At 41.4% G+C, this 20,095-nt stretch overlaps 1 protein-coding gene across 1 annotated transcript in view; it reads left to right on the top strand.

Annotated features, from left to right (window-relative positions):
• Window positions 1–503: 503 nt before the first annotated feature.
• lrp1bb (low density lipoprotein receptor-related protein 1Bb) overlaps window positions 504–20,095 on the top strand; it is a gene marked incomplete at both ends in the record, with an annotated part of 224,338 nt that continues 204,746 nt past the window's right edge. Inside the window, one exon of the mRNA XM_079170844.1 lies at window positions 504–594. Coding sequence (XP_079026970.1) covers window positions 504–594 — 91 coding nt within the window. The remainder of the gene's footprint in view (window positions 595–20,095) is intronic.

Genomic DNA, 20,095 nt, shown 5'->3' with positions numbered 1-20,095 from the left:
TTAACTCAATGATGAGAGCCGAGACTACTCCTCTCTCATCCTTCATTCCCTGACTTTTTCTTCTTTTATGAGGACCCCCTCCTCCGAACCACCTCAGATTGACACCCACTGCACTGACTGCACAGCTAACCAATAGGATATGATGAATTTCAGACGAGCTGCGCCACCTTGACGGCATTTAATCATTGAGAAAAGAAAGGAAACGTACTCATTCCTTATCCTTTTACACTCCCACCCCGCCTTCCCTCTCGTCCCTGAGCCTCTGACTCCAATTTCCCTGCCGTCTCCGGTGCGTCTGTTCGCTGTTTAGAGCGGCAGTGTGCATGTGTCGCGGAGCGGAGGGAGCGCTGCACTGTTCTGCGCACCGGTTCCGCTGGACATCACCGAGTAACGGCACTCGACAACCCGGGTGGTGGTGGAGGGGGAGACTGGACCCGGACCGGGAGCAGGAGCAGGACCGGGAGCATCACCGTGGCTCTTTATATAGCCCGCTCTCCGAAAACATGTCCGAGTTTTTTCTACTCGTCTTTCTAGCCCTGTTCTCGGGATTATTTCCGTGCGCCGAGCCCTCGGCAGTGTCGGGCGAGGAGAGAGGTAAGAAAGAACCGGGCCGTCGGGGATGCGCAGTCCGATGAAACTTGGCTCTACGGGCCGTCTTAGTGCGGTCTGGTTTTGTTACGGGCGCCAAATGTTGTGCAGCTGCTGGATATAAATTTGTGTTTCAAAGCCACAATTCATGAATGATAAAGAGTTGATCATCTGAAATTGCTAGTTCTTTTTTTTTTTTTTTTTTTGCCTAGTGTTGGCTGGTTCACTGGAAGTCTACATTTCCTATTGTCATCCACGATGTTAAAATGTTGCATTGTAATGCGTGTGAGCTGATAAACCACAAATAACGACATCACCTGTTATTGTAACGGATTGAACTTGCCCTGCACATTCAGCAGAGCTTTCGCATTTTTGCGTCTTCAGGAACCTTCTTGAGGTTGAATAGATTCGGACTGCAGGCGCGTGGCAGCGGTACAACCTCCGGTGCAGCAGGTGAAAATCTCCCTGTGCCAAAGTGTGTTTTGTCTCTCCCCGAGCCGTAGCTTGTATCTCTGCCGATCATCACGACATCGGATGGATGGAGACGCAGTTGATGGGACTAGTTCTGCACGCTCAACTCTAGATATGCAGTGCCGTGTGCTGTAGTGATGTGGGAAACTCATTTCTGAGCAACACATTGACTGTATTGAATTTGAATTATGTCACGATATCATTGTGACAGAATTGCTGTCATTCAAAATGACAGAAACATGCTGAGGGCTTGTCTCACAGGGTTACCATAATGAGCAGTCTACCTCTTGGTGTCAAATGGGATACAAGGACCCACTCACTTCACCTATTAGGCTGTTTCATTTGAGGAAGAGGGTTCAAGCACATTTTCGGTTTGTGTAGTCTACATCTTCCACATTTACGGAAGGCTACTGGTTGAAAGTATCAGGAAGTTTTCATATGGATCCACAAAAGAGGAAAAAAAAAATTAACGTACATTTCTGATGGAAATGTGATTTTTTGCTTAAATAGTCTAGTTGTCATTATGCTTATACATTATGCTTTTCATTTTTACCGGGTTTCCACTTGAGTTTAGACATGCTGAATTACGGGCACTGGTCATACTGTACCTACTGTATAGTGTCGGAACAATAGCAGTTACATGAGGCAATAATACAAAATAAAAAGAAAACAGTGAAACATAGTTTAGCCATTGATTACTGGCCTCAAGGCCACAGCTCCCTCACTTCTTCGTTCTCCAGCATAGCAATGACCTGCTTGGCTGTTTGTCAGACGTCGCAAATGTCACCAAATGTCCCCCCAACACAGCGTGGAAAACAGGGACTTGGAGTCTGCCTGGCAATCACAGTAGGCAAGAAAAACCCTGTTTACCTCGCTCTGTGCATGAAATGAAAAGCTGAATTTGTCTCCTGAAGTCCCTGACGATGCCTCTGCTCTGAGAGAGAGAGGGGGGGGGGAGAGAGAAAACACCCACCTGAATTTGTTAAAGATTGTTGAAGTTTGTTTGTCAGCACTACAGCACTGAGCTTTATTAATGTAGATTGAATCAAAGCAAAGGATTACGTGTCAATTGGATTGTCTCCTCCGGGCTGGTATGTTTATATTCAGACTGAGAACAGTTAAGCTGAGATATATTCAGACAGACAGACGCAGATCTGAGTATGGTCGGGACCTGCATCTTTGTCTGCAAGCTGATGCCGTCCTGCTCCCCTGTATTTGCATCGAGAATAAATGAAAGCTCTCGTAGCTGTGTCTAAATGGACACTAATGATAATAGCATTTCTTATTTCTTCCAACACCAAAGCTGGTTGTTAGCCTAATTAGTCCAAAATTAATTTGCTTTGTGGTAGCAGCGTTGTTACATTGAATGCCAAGTAGTGAGCCCGTGGTTTTCTCTGCGTGAATTTGAGGCCCTTTCTGGCAATATCTCTTCCAAAATTCCTCCAATGTGTCCCACTCCTAATCACTTGTGTCCATCTAACATTCAGCAGGCTGACCTGGCCAGGCCGGCATGGCAGCACACTGCTGATGTATTACAAAGACAGGCTTGGGAAGGCAAGACACACCATGCTGCGTCCTGTTTATTGCATATATATATATTTATTTATAAAAAACAACTAAATAACCTTGATCTAAGTGACCTCAGCGCCAGATAAGCATCACATAGTACAAACAGCTCAAGGTTGTTTGAAATGTGTACCCCATTTAAAAGATGATAGTATAGTGGAAGACACAGATTGGTCCCTTCACTTATATATGTAAGGAAGGCCGCCTTTGGAAGCTAATTAAGTGAGATAGTGAGATAGTATCACACAAGTGTATGTGTGCCTGTATGTGTGCAAAGGCCAGCACACAATCTGATGGAGAGGTGTCTATATGCAGTATGTTAATAAAGTCTCCAAGTTTTTCCTAATTTTAAACCCCTTACTTTTGCTTCTTTCACATTTTCAAAAATAGTCACCAGTTGTTTAGGATATATCTTTACGTAAGAGTGCACATTTTGGCAACACATAAGATATGGACTTCATCAAAGCGGCATTTAAGGATCATAGCATATGAATATAGGACAAAGGATTATGTGCTTTATTATCTATCCATGAAGTAGCTCTTAATGTGCTCTGTTGAGATCTGGTCCTAAAAACACTTTTTTGTTCATTGAGTTACCTTGCCTCCCTGACATGTTGATAGTGTCTTTGGTTCTGGTACAGCACTGTGTGGGTCTGTGTTGGAGCAGAAATGATGGTCTGCTGTTATTGTTGTGTGTTCGTGGGTTCTGACTTGCTGGCAGTTTTGCTCTCGAATACTTTGTGGGTGACCCCTGACTACAAAGGTTGTGTGGTACATTACACCATGAGTTGGTGTAATGGATTTGATTCATCATCATCTACAGACTGCAGACATTACGTTAACAAGCGAGATACTGTTAGGATCGCAAGACTTCAGTTCACCAAAGCAAGTGTCTGGGTTTCCTTTACAAAAAAGAACAAGTTGATCCCCATATTGTCATTGTATAACTCACACTGTGTAGAGCAGGATACTTCGATTTTGACCATTCTTTGTTTTAAATGTCTCTTGTGAGTCCTCTAACCTTATGGAAGTGCATCACTGTACCGCTTAAAGCACAAAATGTTTTTCTTTTTACAAATGCCTCTTTTTCATGCATCATGACAGTGTCACATATCCAGTCCTAGAGTAGAGGTGTCACGATTTTAGCACTGACGACTATGCCATAGCTAAAAGATGGAGTCTTGATTCGATCAACAGATCCTTGGTTTCATGCCTTGACTGACAGCTGTCATTTATATTTTCAAATTCTTTTTTCAAACGGAAAGCTACATGGTACAAGCGTGATCTTTTTTTTTATCTACCACACTATATGGTCAAATTTAAATAATTTATCTAGCATTTAATCTAATTTTAAAAACAAAAAAAGATCCACTAGATGACAGGAGGGTACTTCACAACTACAACTTGAGTTTCTCCCGAGTTTACGAGCTACACCTGAATGCAACATGATGTCCCTGTCGGCGCCCATATGCTTCACCGTACAAAGCTATGTAGACGCACAATCAATTTTAAGTGCAGTCTCTAAATCTTCTGCAGCCCACAAACTGTAGTTTTCTGTCAAGTTGTTTACATACCTCCTGGTAATTTAAGGAAAATATAAGGTATATATTGCCTCACCTGTGACTGACTGTTTCTCCGTCATATCTGGGTCTGGCAGTGGCCATTGTGTCTCGAAAAGTGCAGCTGCGGTTTACCGGTAAGCTGTTGTCTTTAAAAGAAGTGTTTTTGTTCCCCTCAGATGCGCACAAGTAGTCGGGGTTGGAGAGAAAAAAAATACTGTGAGAATCCCCGTCCCTGCTATTGACTTCAAAATCGAGAGCACAATAAGAGTTAAAAGCTGTTCTAATTCCACTGAATCACTGTGTATTCAAAGCCAGAGTGTTGGTGTTAGCAAGGGGCACCATGCCACGATCCGGGGATTTGGGCATTAATAATCTCTGACATCTGCACAATGACTATCTATAACTCTGCTTCCTTAGTGCTGCTGAGTTAAATAAATGTTCACTCTACTTAATGTCACCATTGCATCCTTACTCATTTAATAGATAGCTTGGAAGCAGGAAATTGGTCACTAAATTGCAGTTGGACATGATAGATTGCAACCAAATGGAGATCATGTAAATCACTTGTCTTTGGCAACACTAAACCAAAAAATGCATACTGTTCTTGATGATTCTGAGGCCTTTCTGTGACATTCAGCCTACACTGAGTTGGTATTATATAAGGATCAGGGTATCGTCTTTATAAGACGGTTGACCTTCAAAGGTTGGACTGATTTCTGTTTTTATAGCGGTTTCACTTCTTTTTCTGGAAAGTATTAACACAAAATGAGACCGCCAGCTGCGGGGCCTCCTTTGCAGCTCGATTTTCTGTCCGCATCCTGTTCTGAAAGTGTCCACCTCAGCAATAGGTGATCCTCAGGACGGAAGTTGGCTCGTACTCACCCGGCTATGCTGTCTTCACCCAGTGATTGGAGAAACCACATGTAGATTCCAGTCAAAGCTGGTTTGGAAAGAGTAAACAAAGTGAACCCTGAGGACGGGATGAAGGGGAGGTTGGGTCTGAGAGGGAGGTGATGTCAGCACGGTGAAGGAAAACTTGTGGAGTGGGCACTGAATGGTGTTGTTGTTGGCATACGGGTCCCGTTTTCTGTACTTCAAGTGCTTGCCTATTGCTCTACAAGTTTGTCTTGTCTGGAAAACCAGACGAGTTGTCAGAGCAGCCTGTCAGCTGGTAACATGTTGAAAAGGTCAGCTTCAGTTTGTACACGAGCAGACTAAGCACTTTCATCAAACCGCAATGTTTAGTTTTCTTTCCCAAGAAGTACTTCAAACATCGTACTAGTCATCCCTGGTGATCTGAGGTTTCTGCGAGCCAAGTGCTGAGGCAGCATTTCTGCAAGAATGCATTCAGTCTTTTTCACGCGATGAAAAGACATTAGAACGGCTGAGGCATCTATGTGGTGATGTCAGCTAAGTGTTGCTGTCTATGAGCTCTTACATCTATCTCAGGGCAGAGGTGAAGTATGGCCTCAAGCTACAGTAGGGAGCAGTGGCCAGCCCCTACACGTTTCATTATGGTATGCAGTGTGACGGTGGAGCTGGGCTGACTCCTATAGAACAAAGTTATTGACCGAAACCATTTGATTTTGATAGTGTCACCTTTTTAATATCACCCCTCACCTTTCTAATGGGTTACAATTGAATCCGTAATGGATTGGCTCGGGCTGTGAAAGCCATTGGCTGTAAATTGACTTGTGGCATTGATTACCAATAGCAGGAGGAGTTACATTTTTGACGCACGTGATTGATTTGTGTTGATGTTCTGGCCAGGCCTAATTATGTGGGTGGCATGGGGTTTCGTATTAGATTTTTTCCAAAATGTTACACCATTTAAAATGATAAAATTAATGAATCAATAAGTCTTTTCTTCAGAGTAGCCCCATCTTGCAGGAGTTGAATCCAAGAGCAAGGCTCAGCTGTATACTGAAATGGCTGCTTGATAAAAAAAAGTGTAGATCAATTATTAATGGGGGAAAGCACAACTGTTTTATTACTAAATATGCTAATGAAAATGGGGCTCATAAGGGCAGTGGCGGGATAAACCGCTCCCTTCACAAGTCGAGATGAGTATGAGGTTATTAGTGGGAGATGGATAAGATATAATGCATCATCAAATGAAATGTAAGGGTGATGTTATGTGCCTGATAAATGGGAGAAGGAAAAAAAAAAAATGCACAAGCAAGACACAAATTCAAACTATGAAACGGTCTTTCACTGTATAATTTCTATGGCGTAGAAGTGAGTGTCACCATGGACTGCCTGGAAAGTAAAGGTATTACGCAACTGGGTGTGAAAAGTAAGGCCTAAATTGAGCTTATTCTCGGGAGGGGGGGGGTGAAAGGGTGAGCAGCTAGCTGGATGGAGGCAGTACCCCGAAGAGATGGCCCTTGCATAACGGTGTGTGCTCTGCATGCATCAACGTCCAATGCGGCAGCAGTGGATCCTTGTAGGTTGTACTTTTGCTCCCACCTTGTTCCTCCATTCTGTCTAGACTGGCCTCGAGGAACTGCAACTGTAGCCTTTGATTTGTTCATTTAGCTTTTGACCAGTTGGCCAACATACGCACCGTGGTGTACACTTCAAAGGTCCACCTAAATACTGTGGTAACAGGAGCTTTTCCTGCAGAGGTTGTGTTGCCATGGGAAGAAGTCATGTGGAGCACTGTTCAAATATATAAAGAGAGGGAGCAGGAGCATTAACCTCACCTTTTTGAAAAAAGTTTAACCTCACATTTAACTGGCTATTCTTCACTGATGTCGGTCGCCTATTCTTGCAAAAAGGACAGAGCTCCTTTGATTGATACGCAGACCGGTTGGCTTGCAGTTGGCTGACCTAAGTCATTTTGTTGGAGGTGCTTTTCCATTGCTCTGCACTTTATTGAAGTCTCCAGAAAACTCCAAAAAAGTCTCCAAAAAACATGACACAGAACGTGTTATATTAGTGTTAAGAGCAGTCAAAGTTAACACGATGAAACATACTGTTAATTAAAAGAGAGTTAAGGGGCTCTCCTTTTCCAAGAGCTGGTGAAAAAGTAGCCATCTCTCGTAGGAGCAACTCAGCCTGCATGGAGAGTTTGCTCATTGTTGGTTGATGAAGCTGTTATATTTCTTGGCACACTCGCATCCAAATATCAAATTGGCAATATGGAGATCCCCTGGTTAATGTATGAGGTTGTATGCACTGAGCCTATGGCCCAGCCCCAACAACAGGCATCTTGCTGATTAATACTTTAAGATTTGATTCATCACTTTGTGCTGGGAGAACATTTCCTTCGAGTGTCCATACAAGACGCAGCAGAATTTAATTTAGGTGAATAGTCTGGAGATGGATGCTCTGCTGTGTTGCAGCCCTACTTTGTGATTAAAGTTTCTGGCTTATAGTTTTTAAAATGGTGAATGCTGGGACACACCTGACATTGTCGGCTGACCAGATCCGCGAGAGGCGGATGCTCGGACAAACTGGCTACTGCAGGCAGACCAATCTGCAGGTCAGAAGTGCTGGTGTCGGGCCCCGAGTGGCAACGGTGGTGGCCAGAGGACCAGAGTGAGGGCTGCTGAAGCCTGGCTGGGGATTCTCACTCTCCCAGCTGCCACCTGGCACAGGCCGAAGGCTCGGAGCTCCATCATGCAGACTTGGCCCAGAAAACCAGAACAGGGGAGGGATTCATCCTTCCCCCAACAAGCCTCGTTCAGCAGACAAACCTAAGGCCAGTTGGTGATGCTGCGCTGTGTCCTTCTTAAAAGAAAAATTGGCACACGGAGTAAGTAAGAAATATTGAGGCATCGAGGTGTTTCATTTTAATGTACACCTCTGTACTAATCCATAAATTTCCTGTGTGGATTCAAACATAAAATAATACTTAAGCGGTAACCGCCAACTACAGACATTGAAGATATTTTCTCTTTTGCCCGATTTGTTTTTCAGTCTCTCTCGCAAGCCATTGCCTTTTAAAGACCTGTAAAATATTTCAGCCATTACCCTGGAGATTAATACAGAGGAGGTAATGATCTTTAGTGAAGATGCACGGCAGTGTATGGTGTGCAGTATTTACAAGAGGCATAGATCATTAAAGGTTTCTTGGCTAGGCTTGCCAAAGGCAAACCTTCTCTCACACAAACAGTATATATTGTAGAGTAGACCATGTACACAAATGTGTGAACACACATGAAAACACATACACAAGCTAGGCTTTTCTAAAACTGAATGTGTGTGTGCCCTGTGTGTGTCATGGCTGTCTTCCCTGGCAGAGCTCACCGTATCCCAGTCCAGTTAGATGGAGGATAGAAAGTGAAATCATTGGCACCATTTTCACGCCTGTGTGCAAAGCAACGAGTGGCTACATCAAATGTGCAGCTAGTTTATTGTTGACTACTCTGGGCTGCTCTAAGAATACCTACCGGTCTGATTCTTTCAATTTCAAGTTGGAAGAGCCAGCACAAGTCTATGTCCAAGCCTGACGGTGCACTAAAAGAGGTTTTTGGGCCTAAAATATTTGTGAGATTGCCACTAAGGATGAATAATTTAATGCGCTTTCATGGCATAGTGCATGAATTGAAAATCAAAGATGAAACCGCACTGCTGCCCCTACTTACACCTGCATGCAGCAGACACACAATTCACTTCTCAACAGCTGTGATACTGTTGGCCCACGAGGATTGAGTTCAGCCTTGTGGCAGCACTATCACTGAGTTACTTTGTGTTAAAATTAGATTGCCAAATACATCATCACCAGCTGTCATCAATCCGATTCAGAATTGTTCCCCAACATGCTTCCGAGCCGCTATTGATCTCCACTTCCCCCCACCCTCTCCCCCCCCCCCCCCCCCCCCCGCTCGCACTGTGTTGGATTGGGAGTCCTATTAACTGCACTCCCATCAATCACAGTTCACCCATGTTTGTTTGTAGTCTTTGATACGATTAGAGCAGCGCTCCAGCACTCATGCTACGTGGTTTTCTCCTGTTCCGTTTCTCGCGTCGGCTGATTTGAAATGCGTGCAGTTGCTCCCCGCCTGCTTCAGTGATTTGCCTCACTGCTCCGTAGCAGAGACCACAGATTAAGCACTTGGGCCTCGAACATGTCTGCTGTCACAGGTATCTCTCACTGCTCAGGGCCTGATAAGGGCCACTTGTTCCTGAAACAGCCCTTCCCAAGAAGAAAATATCAGAGAAATAAAAAAAATGAAATACAACATCTGGACTTAGTGAGATTGCATATGTTTCTCTTCGGGAGTACATTCTTAGGATTGCTTTTGTGGTCTTGGCCAAGTCAACAATTGAAGATTAGTGGCCACATCTTTTTCTTTTGGAGAATGATTGGATGTTCTTCCTCATTTTTCTTTTTACATTTCTTACTCTTTCCATTAAATGCTGATTATGCCATCTTTTCCATAGATACACTATGATTACTCATACTTCTAAGGCAAGATAACTCTAGTTTGCTTCCATAACATGTCTCCTGTCATGTTAGTGGAAAGAAATATTTGGTGGGATCACTTGCGCCAACACGGAACAGGTTACAGATACAAAGTAACAAAGTATGCTGTAAAAATCAGCTACAAAATGGAAACATTTACGGTAAACTTCTATGGGGGAGTAGGTTTCAGCAGTGCCCATCCACAGAAAAAAATCCACCTGCCAAGTGACAAGCAGAGCAACGTCAAGAGCTCTGTTGCCCGGAATATCCAAGCAAGCAGAAACGCAGCAGAAAAACACTCCTCTGTCTGCAGTGCCTCGATTCAGGAACTATCTGATGCTGGCCTTGACACAAAAGAGATTATGGACGTAAGTGGCCTCCTCTCTCCAGAGCAATCGGCAACCAAAACTCAGAGACCGGAGGAAGTGGAGCAACATCCTCGCCACGCGAAACGACACACCTCCACCGAACAAAAAAATGCAAGCTATAGTAAAGGCAATGAAATCCATATAATGCTAGCCTGTGATGAAGACATACATATGCTAGCTGCTGGTGTGCTTGCAAGTGCTATGGAAATATATGCAAATGAGCAAATATTTTCTTGGATTATGCCTAATTTGCATATTTATACATGACATTTCAGAAAACTTGTAATACAAAAAATAATTTCCTTAGGGTGTCTCCCCTTGAAGACATCATGCCATACCTCATTCATTCCTATTTATTGCCAATTGAAGCCTTTTCTATGAGACTTTCTCTGAGACTAACCTGGGATATTTAAAGCATCATAGCATTTGTTTCAAGATATTAAATTAGAACAGAGCTTTAAAAGCTTTTACATATGTAATGCTTATCCTAGCTGCTATAGGAAGTCAAGAATCAATTAAGTTACTATTTCAGAAATGTCTTATTATTAAGACTTATTATTATTATTTACCACTTATTATTTACCACTAGATCTGTGGCAAACTAAGAGTCATGCTGTCTGCTGTGAAAACTGACTCTGTAGCCACATGATGCCATTACTACCTGTGGTGCTTACTGATTGGATTGTATATTAAGCTTTAAATAATAATGATAAATCACAGGTATCACAAAGTTCAATAATCCTTTTTGCATTACTGCTTTTTAATGGAATTGTATCAATAATCTGCCGATTTGATCCCCTTGTTTCATACTCGCACAATGTGACGTCTAAAGTATAACAGACTACACCAGCATGCGCCAAGCAAAAGGCAGGGAAACATATGGAGATGTTAGCGGTCTGTCACAGCCTAACACACACTCTCATTCACACTCTCATTCACACCTAAGGGCAATTTTGGGCCTCCACTTCACCAGATTTGCATATATTGGGTTTTGGCAGGAAACCCGAACCACTTGAAAATATGAAAAGCATTCAAACTTAACACAAAGGAGACTCGAGCCTTTCATTCTGTGAGATGACAGTGCCAGCCACTTAGCCCCAAAGCTCACATTGAGAAATCAGTGTGAAATATTTTGAGTGCATTGACCTGAGAAAAGTTAGATTCAAAGAAGAAAATCTTAATCCCAGAGATTCAAAATCAATGTGTGTACATATGTCAGCAACCGTCTGTGTGTGTTTGTGTGCGTAGTGCAGGCGTCCTTGAGTGGGCAGACGTGTGCGGAGACCGTATGGTTAAGGTGTGCAGCAGTAATTAGGTGTAAATTAAACTTCATGCAGTAGGAGGTGCACAATCAATGCCAGAAAATGATCAAGTAAAGGTCAAACCAGGATAGTGTTCAACTAATGGAAACACATTACTCACAGACATGAGAAATGGCTTAAAATGTGGATTTAATATCCGAGGTGATTTAATTAAGTCCTGCTTGGTTATGAAAAGGAGTTTCTTTTTATTGGAGACACGTGACTCCAGTTGTTTTGTTAACAGTCACAGTTAAGCCTAAAAATTCATATAAATTAAACTACTTTTAATTTTTTAGCTGTGGAACAAACTACCCGACAATATTTGCATATTTTTGCAAGCATTTTCAAAGGCAGCGATAAGTATTACCATGGCAATTATCAACATAAAGTGTGACGGTCATTCCTGCATGAAACAAAATCCCTCAGTAACCGTTATGCCGAGCGCTGCTCTGTTCAAACAAAACACTTCTTTTCGTTTAAGCAATAACATGGGCGTAGAGTGACCGAACACAATTTAAACTTTGACTCGTTTTATGTAATCCAGTACGTGCCGGCTGATTTGTGTTTAGCCGGGGCACTTGTGAGGTTAATACTGCGAGACCGATTGTCTGACATTATTGTCTCATCATACTTACACAGCACAGGCTTCTGTTATTGTTTTAATATGCTATCTCTTTCCGACTCTCTCTCTCTCTGTCTCTCTGTTTCTCTCTCTCTCACGTTCTGCTCTCTGTTTCATTCCTGTTCAAGGAATTAATAGCCTTCAGTGGATACAAATCAAAGGCATAATTCTAGGAAAGCACATTTTACAGTTTGGTGGGGCCAGCTGAACAGACGGCAGCACAGACAGCACTAGTAACGATATTTTAGGGTCGGTAGAAAGTGGCGAAAAAAGTGCCGGGGAAATGTTTAATCACTGTCAAGTGAAGAAAGCCAGCGCATCGCTCCATGCTCTGGTGACTTTCACATTTATGTGCATTACGCTTGCGCACTTGTCCGAGGCAACAGATTGCTCGAGGGTTGTTTGGTGACATAGGTGTTATTGCGGTGTTTCGGTGTTGATTTATGTTGGTTTGCTTGCTTTTGCAGTAACAGTTTGAAATGCCCCATATTCATGTACAAACAGCAGTTACTGTTGCAGTTCTTCCGTTTGAAAAAAGGTTTGATGTTTTTTTTTTTTTTTATTTCGTTGCTGTTTCACTGAACAAAATACAATGATACAAATACAAATAGACATAAAAGTGAAAATTAAATAAAAAATAAAATAAAAGGGGGTCACCACTCACTCTTTACAAACTTTGGCCTATTTTTTTCAGGGCAGCTGAGGAAACTACTCATCTTTTCTCTTGTATACAGTCCATTTTCTCCAGCATTGATCATGGATCCCTGCTTTGATCCTTAGAAAAAGAGTCAATTTTTCCATAGAATATATTTCCTCTACAATGTCCAGCCACTGTCCTGGGCTTGGAGGCTCACATTTCATCCAGCTCCTTGTGATGGCCTTTTTACTTGCGAGTATCAGGACTTTAAAGAGGTAGATGTCCTTCTTTTGAATTATGTCGCCAGGTATCAATCCCAGGTACATAATCTCCTCCAGAGTCTGAATAACTCCCAGAATGTTTGTATTTTTATACATGTCCAGAAAATGTGTGAGTGGTTAGCATTCATCTGCCCACACTGTCTCCAGCATGGCTGCTCTTTACCCAATTGTTTATGTCTTATGTGGGGTGTAATAAAAAAGCGGATTAAGTTCTTCCAACCGAATTCCCTCCATCTTCTAGAGCTAGTGGACGTTTGTTGTGTTCTACACATGGAATGCCAATCACTCTTCGAAAGGTTTGATGTTTGATGAATCGTTGTCAGTTCTTCTGATTGTTCAAGCCCTCGAAGCCAAAGACTGTGTCGTATACGTCCCAGCAGAGACGTCGCATCTGTTCTGATCATTAGAGAACCACTTTGTCCTCATTAACCAGGAAATTCCAATAGAGAAAATAGGGATCACTCACCAAAAGCAGAGTGAGAAGCATCACAATTAGACACCCAAGGTTGACAACATTGTGTCAGTTTTATGGTTTCCTGCGGTGTTTGTTCATTGTTAAAGAAAAAGGCGTTACACAGTCAGAAACACAGAAAAAAAGCTAACTAATCAAAAAGCAATCATAAACCTAAATTAAATATGGCATTTTACCAAATTAAGGTTCAAGTCTGGGTTACCTTAGCATGTATATATATATATATATATATATATATATACCATATTAGGATTCGCTTGAACATGGAAAGACGCAGGAGAAACCTTGCGTCAGAGCCACAGAAAACTGACGTCTGTGATGTCTGTACAGAGCTGTGGCAGGGTGGGTAGGAGGCCTTGTGCAAACTTGATGTGTGAACCTTGGTCCCTGACGTGCATGCTCATGAACCACACAGTGCAACACACAGAGCCAGCTCATGTTGAAGTTCAAGGGCACACTTTTGTAATCCAGTTTGAAGCAATATTTAGACATTCATAAAACATTAAAACACAGGCGTCAACATATGTAACATGTAGGCTACACACACACATCTTTCGTGCCCTGAGCGGCCTCCACAACATGCATTATGCAAAACTAAAACAGAACTATACAAAACTAAAGTAAGCATCGTTTATGATCATAGTATTATGCTTACCATATTGCCTCTCAGACAGTTTATTAAACTATTCTACAAAAGAGTAGAACATGTTCAATGACCACGGTTTTGTATAGTCATTATACGGTATTTACTGTAGATTATTTATAGATTCATAGTAATGACGATGATGAGTAATCTAGTAATTGTTTTCTCTATTAATCAATAAATGGATTGGTCGATAAAATATCAGAAAATAGAGAAAAAGGCCCTTCACAATTTGCCATAGCCCATGGTGTTTTAACTGTCCAAAACTCAACGATTCAGTTTCCGATCACATAAAACAGAGAAAAGCAGCACAATTTTGCTTGGAAAAATTGTTGACCACAATTAGTTTCCTGACAATGAATTGATTAGGCGACTAATTGTTTATAAAAGTATAAAAAAAAAAAAGAGTATCCCTCCAATCAATATCTCAGGTTAGTAGCAGATATAAATCACAAACACCCCACATTTACATTTTGTCTTTAATTCAGAGCAATAAATCCAAAAGCCTTGCCTAATGATGAAGTTGACTAATGTGACAGAGTGTTGATTTAGGGGTGATTGTTCATAAAGTGCCTCATCTCGTGGCTCATGTGTTTGGCTCAATCAAACGTAGAGCAATTACATTTTGCCCCCCGTTATTAACCTCAAAGATCGTACAACAATCGAGATGGATCTGTCGTATGCGCATTAATGTCTTGAGACATTGTAATGACACTAATTGGCTATGTGACTCTTCCCCTAATCTCTTATGCAGAGGTAGAAAAATACCTGACAAGTGGCGTATGACTGAGCGACCTCTCCGGAGATGCAGCTCACCAAAGCAGCCTATAAACTGTGTTGACAAGTACGTCGTCTTGTCAGGAGCGTCTTTTCTGTGAGGCCCCTTAAAAGGGACTACGGTACATAAAAAAAAAAAAAAAATCTAAAAATAAACAGACTTGCAAGAAGAGTGTCTTCAAGGGTTGTCTTCATCAGTTGTGGCAAGCGTGACATGACGGTTCTCATTTTTAGATACTCTTCTTTTTTGACCTCGGTCTTGTTCATCTAACCAACATTTTCATGTCTGACTCAAATTTACCTCAGTGCTCCGATTCATCGGTCACGACAAGGCACATCAGCTCCCTGAAGTCTTTGGTGTTGTAGCTGCAGAAATGAATTCTGGAGATATTTCCAGGCAGCCCTGTGCTTGCATCCGTTTTTTTTTTAATATATTTTTTTTTCCGATTTCTCTGCCATCACGCCAAGCTTCCTGACAAAGTTATCAGAGGTCAGGCTCCAGCATCTGTCTCCCCACGACACTCCTCACGCGGGACAATGTCGCTTATCTCCGTGGTTACAGTATCCCTAAGGAGGTCTCGGGGGAATGTCTCTGCCAGAATTTAACCTGACAACAGCTAAATAGAGATTTGAAATGGTTAACTGTGGTGTCAAAAATGCAATATAGTGAATCGTTATTGGCAGCAATACTAACCGTATTAAATGGATCGTGCATCAATCAGACGTGAAAGAACAACGATAAAAGGTACAGTTTCATATTTTCTGGAAATACACTCATTTGCTTTCTTGCCAAGTGTTCGATGAGAAGGTCAATATCCGTCCGGTAAATATAAAGCTGCAGCCGTGAGATGTCACTCCAGGAAGTTATTAGGCTCCAATAAGAACAAGTTGTTCTTTATTCATCATTTCTTTTCACAAATTAATCAAGCTACCATTTTTATGGTATCCCTTTCCTGGCCCTAGCTTCATATTTAACAGAAACGAGAGTGGTATCAATCTTCTCATCTAACTCGCAGCAAGAATTTTATTTCCCAAAGGAACCATTCATTTGAATGATTTTCATCAGTTTTATGTAGGTGCACACATGTTCAGTAGTGATCATACAAACCCAAGTAATTTGATATCGTGAGATATACAGATTTATAAAGTGCTCGGTATAGGTATGTAGGTATTGTGGGAGAAGAAGACAGATCGGTGCATCCCTGCTGACAAAGACTGGAATGTGAATACAACTGTACCCTTTGCAGGTCGGAATGCTGTGATAAGTCGCTGGTTTTATTGTTAAAGATATGGAACTGAAAGGAAGAAGAACGATGTCGCTTTCTTATTGCTAAAAAGAAGCACATTGCACAGGTCAGCTGAAGTATGATAGGAGCTTATGAATGTGTCATCTGATAGTCGAGCCCTGTTGCTCACGCTGTGACACGAATTTAGTCCTGCTTTAGAGCTCTTTGAGAATATACAATGCGCCATGTGTGCAACAGAAACTGGAGCTGCTAGTTTTCATTTAAATTGCTACCAAGGCCTAAATTTGGATGTTCATTCAAAGCCTGCGAGTCTCGGGAGGGGATTTGCATCTGCCCAGTACTCTGGTGTGTCCAATTCCTCACTGTTGTATTCATCAGAAGCTCTTTTCTACTGCATGTTGAACTTCTGTTATGTGGGTTGTTTTGGAACATCAAATGTTGTTGATGTTAAAGTTGATTTTTTTGCTAAGTTCAACAGCTTTCTACACACATGGAAATGAATATTTCAGCCATTGCCTGGACGTTAGGTCTATCTGTGAATTCCTCTTTCAGACAGTGAGCAATGAGAAATAGAATTCAGGCGGTGATCCTGTCGGATATTAAAATGCTGTCAACCAAATCAAACAACTATCACTTTTAAGGAGCTTTAGCCTGCCGGTTTCTTTCACAGGTATGGTGGGACCTTTTCTGCAACTCAAAAATCTTTCATTTCCATAGCAGCCTCAGTGCAAATGTCTGCTTCAGGCGGTGTTTCCCTGTGGAACATACGCTCTTCATTATTAAAGGCCCCTCGCCGACCATCCTCCACACTTCTCTGACCTAATGACTTTCTGGAGAGCGGAGCCACAGTTTAAAGCTCATCCCTGTTTTGCTTTTTTTCTTGTCTTCTTCTGGAGCGCCAGCCAAAGCACAGCATCCTTGTTTTTATACCAAATGGAAGGAGAAGAAAATTGCCCTTTTGTGGCATTAAAACAGAACACAGTAGAGAACTAACTTGGAACGAGACAAAAGAAAGCCATCGAGTGTGTTTTGTGACTGTTACCTCATTTAATTGTTGAATGGAAGTCTTATTTTAAATGGAAGCTGACAGAAGGTTCCCCATTGAGTGTTGTTATAAAGGTGTTTTTAGGACATCAGTCTTATCCTTCGGAAAGTATTCAATTGCCTTCTTTGAATATATGCACTTTCTGCTGTGGCAAAATGTAACTGCTTTTAAATGAAACCAAAGTCTAATTTGAAGCAATCTAAATTGTTTGAAATCTATTCTTTTCTTGTAGTTTGTTCGCACAAAGTAAAACAGTTATACAAGACACTTTATTTTTAAATGTTCAAGTACAAGCCTTATTGCCTTTTTGTGTGATTTGAAGCACAGAGACCATCTCAGTTGCTTTGCACACGAAAGCGAGTTCGCTGCTGCTCGTCTGGGTGCATGTACTCCCCAATAATCAATCTCTAAAGCAATGCATGTCATTTTCCTCATAATGATTCTCAATGTGTAATGAGGCATGTCTGCATTACACTTTTGCTTCTAATTCTGCACTAATTTACATCCTAAGGTACGCAGACTAGCAATTGCAGATGGTCGACAGAGGAAACAAGCTGCCCAGAAATGGGGGCGTCAGTCACTATATAATGTTCATTATATGTATTTAATTTAATAGAAATGTCAAATTTTAGATCAAACAATCAATATGATGAAAAATTAGTATCTTTTGAGTTGACACTGGGCATCAGTCTTGCCTGCACACTTAGACAAGCAGCATGTAGTCGCTCTACAAGAATCAACGGATAAGATTTTGATTTGAGATACCTGGTTTAGAATGAAGAATGAAGTCAACTTCAAAAATAGCTGGAGTTGTACCGCCTTATTTCTTCCTTTTTAAATATAGTTTATTATTTGGAAATATGACTCTGAAAAAGCCTGTCTGACTGTGGCTGAGGATATTATAACTGAGAGGAGAGACACATCTCAGAGACCTCCAAAGCTTGTTCAGAATTAACATCCTTTATTTATGTTTCTATGTAGCACCATCCCACGATAGTCACCTCAAAATGAAACTGCACAAACAATACAAGGCAAGAAACTCAAGTTTTGAATCATTGCTTTGCAAATATTGTTTTAGTATTCCGTGCTTTGTTTTTTTTTGGCACCAACCTTTGTCTCTGTGGATCCTATCTTAATATCCCAGCCCCTGATATTTGCACAACACATAATATGTTATTAATTAATTAATTATGAAACAGCAGAGGAGAAAAAAGGTCTACAGCTCACTTTTACACTCATGCACAGAGCATCGCACCAAATCGCACGTCGTGCTAACATATTGAAGGTTCTGTAGTGATGCATGGTTATTCACAGAGAATATCGGAGTAACTTATGATTGTTATTTGACAATTGGACAAATTCTGGAAGTATTTTTTTTTTTATTTGTGAACTTACTTTTTGTCATTGTATTTATGAAAAAAACATTGTTGGACTGGATGCATTATTAGACGATGAATGGTCCAGCTAGTGTTTGTGTACTGCGCTTGCTTTATACATGCAGTACACTGGTAGTTTAAGAAAAGAATTATAATTCTACAAATAATACCACAGGCTGTGCATATGTTACACTGTTTTGTTTGGGTATATTACATTGACTGTATGAAATCAAGAGTGTATGAAGCAATATTAAAGCTTTCAGTTTAAATATTAATGTGTGCTACCACGTCCTTGGAGGGTGCCTTAGGCCATGTACATTCATTTTATGTCTGCAGTATACTTGCCATGCTTTACAGTCTGGAAAATGACATCCTACCCTTTTCTGTACCCATGAGTGTACGGAAAAGTTATCACCAAAATATTAGACAAATGTGACACTGCTCTTACCTTTGCTGGAGTTAAAACTCAATGAGAGATTGTGCTTTGTTCGAGCTTGTTAAGACCACTACCATTACTTGTGAAGCGATAAATGCGATGGTGAGGATCTTTGGCCAACTAACCCAATTAACTTAATATACCTTCTAATAGAACCCACGAGTAAACATCCATCTAGTAGGGCTGAACAATAAACAAGAATGACAAATTGTGTCAGCATCGTCATATATGCGATATATGTGTTTTGAATTATTTGACGAATTAGATCTTGTGTATGTGTGTGTGTGTGTGTGTGTGTGTGTGTGAGAGATTGACATTTCCCTCACTCTACTGTTGCACCTGTTAGGGTGGGACAACATATATCTTTATAATTCTTATTGGTGCATTAACATTGATTTTGTTTTGGTTAAAGACATCGTTATAACGTTAGCTGCTAGATGTTTGACTAAGCTAACTGTTTACTTCGTAAACCGTTTGGTGCTTGGAAGATAATGTTAGCATACAGTGGGTTTATCAGAGCAGCAACACTGGAGTTTTATTCCTGGAACCCTGGACGACCTAAATAACTGCTCCACTTAAGATGTTTGGCTAACGTAGTAGTAAACAATTAGCACTTAGCTATCTACTGCACTAGCTAACAGTTTGTGGGCTTACTAGTGTGTGTGTGTGTGTGGTGAAGAGTGAGGAAGTTCAAATCAAATTATTTCTACGGTCACCGTTAAGGCCGGGGGCAGGCCTTAAAACGGTATATCTCACCGCCATCGTTGATGAACATATGAAACCCGTTCTTACTTGGAGAGCGGAAGCTCAGCTGCAGTCTTTATCCCACTGCATTTTTAATTGACGTTAAAAAGGAGAACGCGAGCGCGTGTAACGCTATAAGGCACCTTGCCCTGTGGGGAGCTACACCGTTTCATATTTCATTTTAATAGCTGGTTGTATTTTGCAGAGGACCTTCACCTGGCACCTCTGACTGGTAGCGTTACTGATCATATACAGCAGTCATTTGAGGAGAAAATTGAATTTTTACTTTGCCTGTCACAATGTCTGATACGCCATACTCTGAAGCGATGCTCTTGGTGCATTTTACTGTAGGAGTATATGAGCTTTCACATGAAGGATTACGCTGGGTGTGTACAACTAAGAGGGATGTTTTGTCAGCAATGGTGGTATAACTAGACCGACCTTTTTAAAAGCTATTATTCCATGAAAGGTTGCACATTTTCTTTTATATTTGTGTGGTTGCTGCATGTTTGCACGCGTCGATTGTAAAAGGAGTGCATAGTACAA

The sequence above is a fragment of the Pholis gunnellus genome (assembly GCF_910591455.1).
Source record: "Pholis gunnellus genome assembly, chromosome: 12".
NCBI classification, from domain to species: domain Eukaryota; kingdom Metazoa; phylum Chordata; class Actinopteri; order Perciformes; family Pholidae; genus Pholis; species Pholis gunnellus.
The sequence above is the reverse complement of the archived record's forward strand: the minus strand, read 5'-3'. Positions and strand labels throughout refer to the sequence as shown.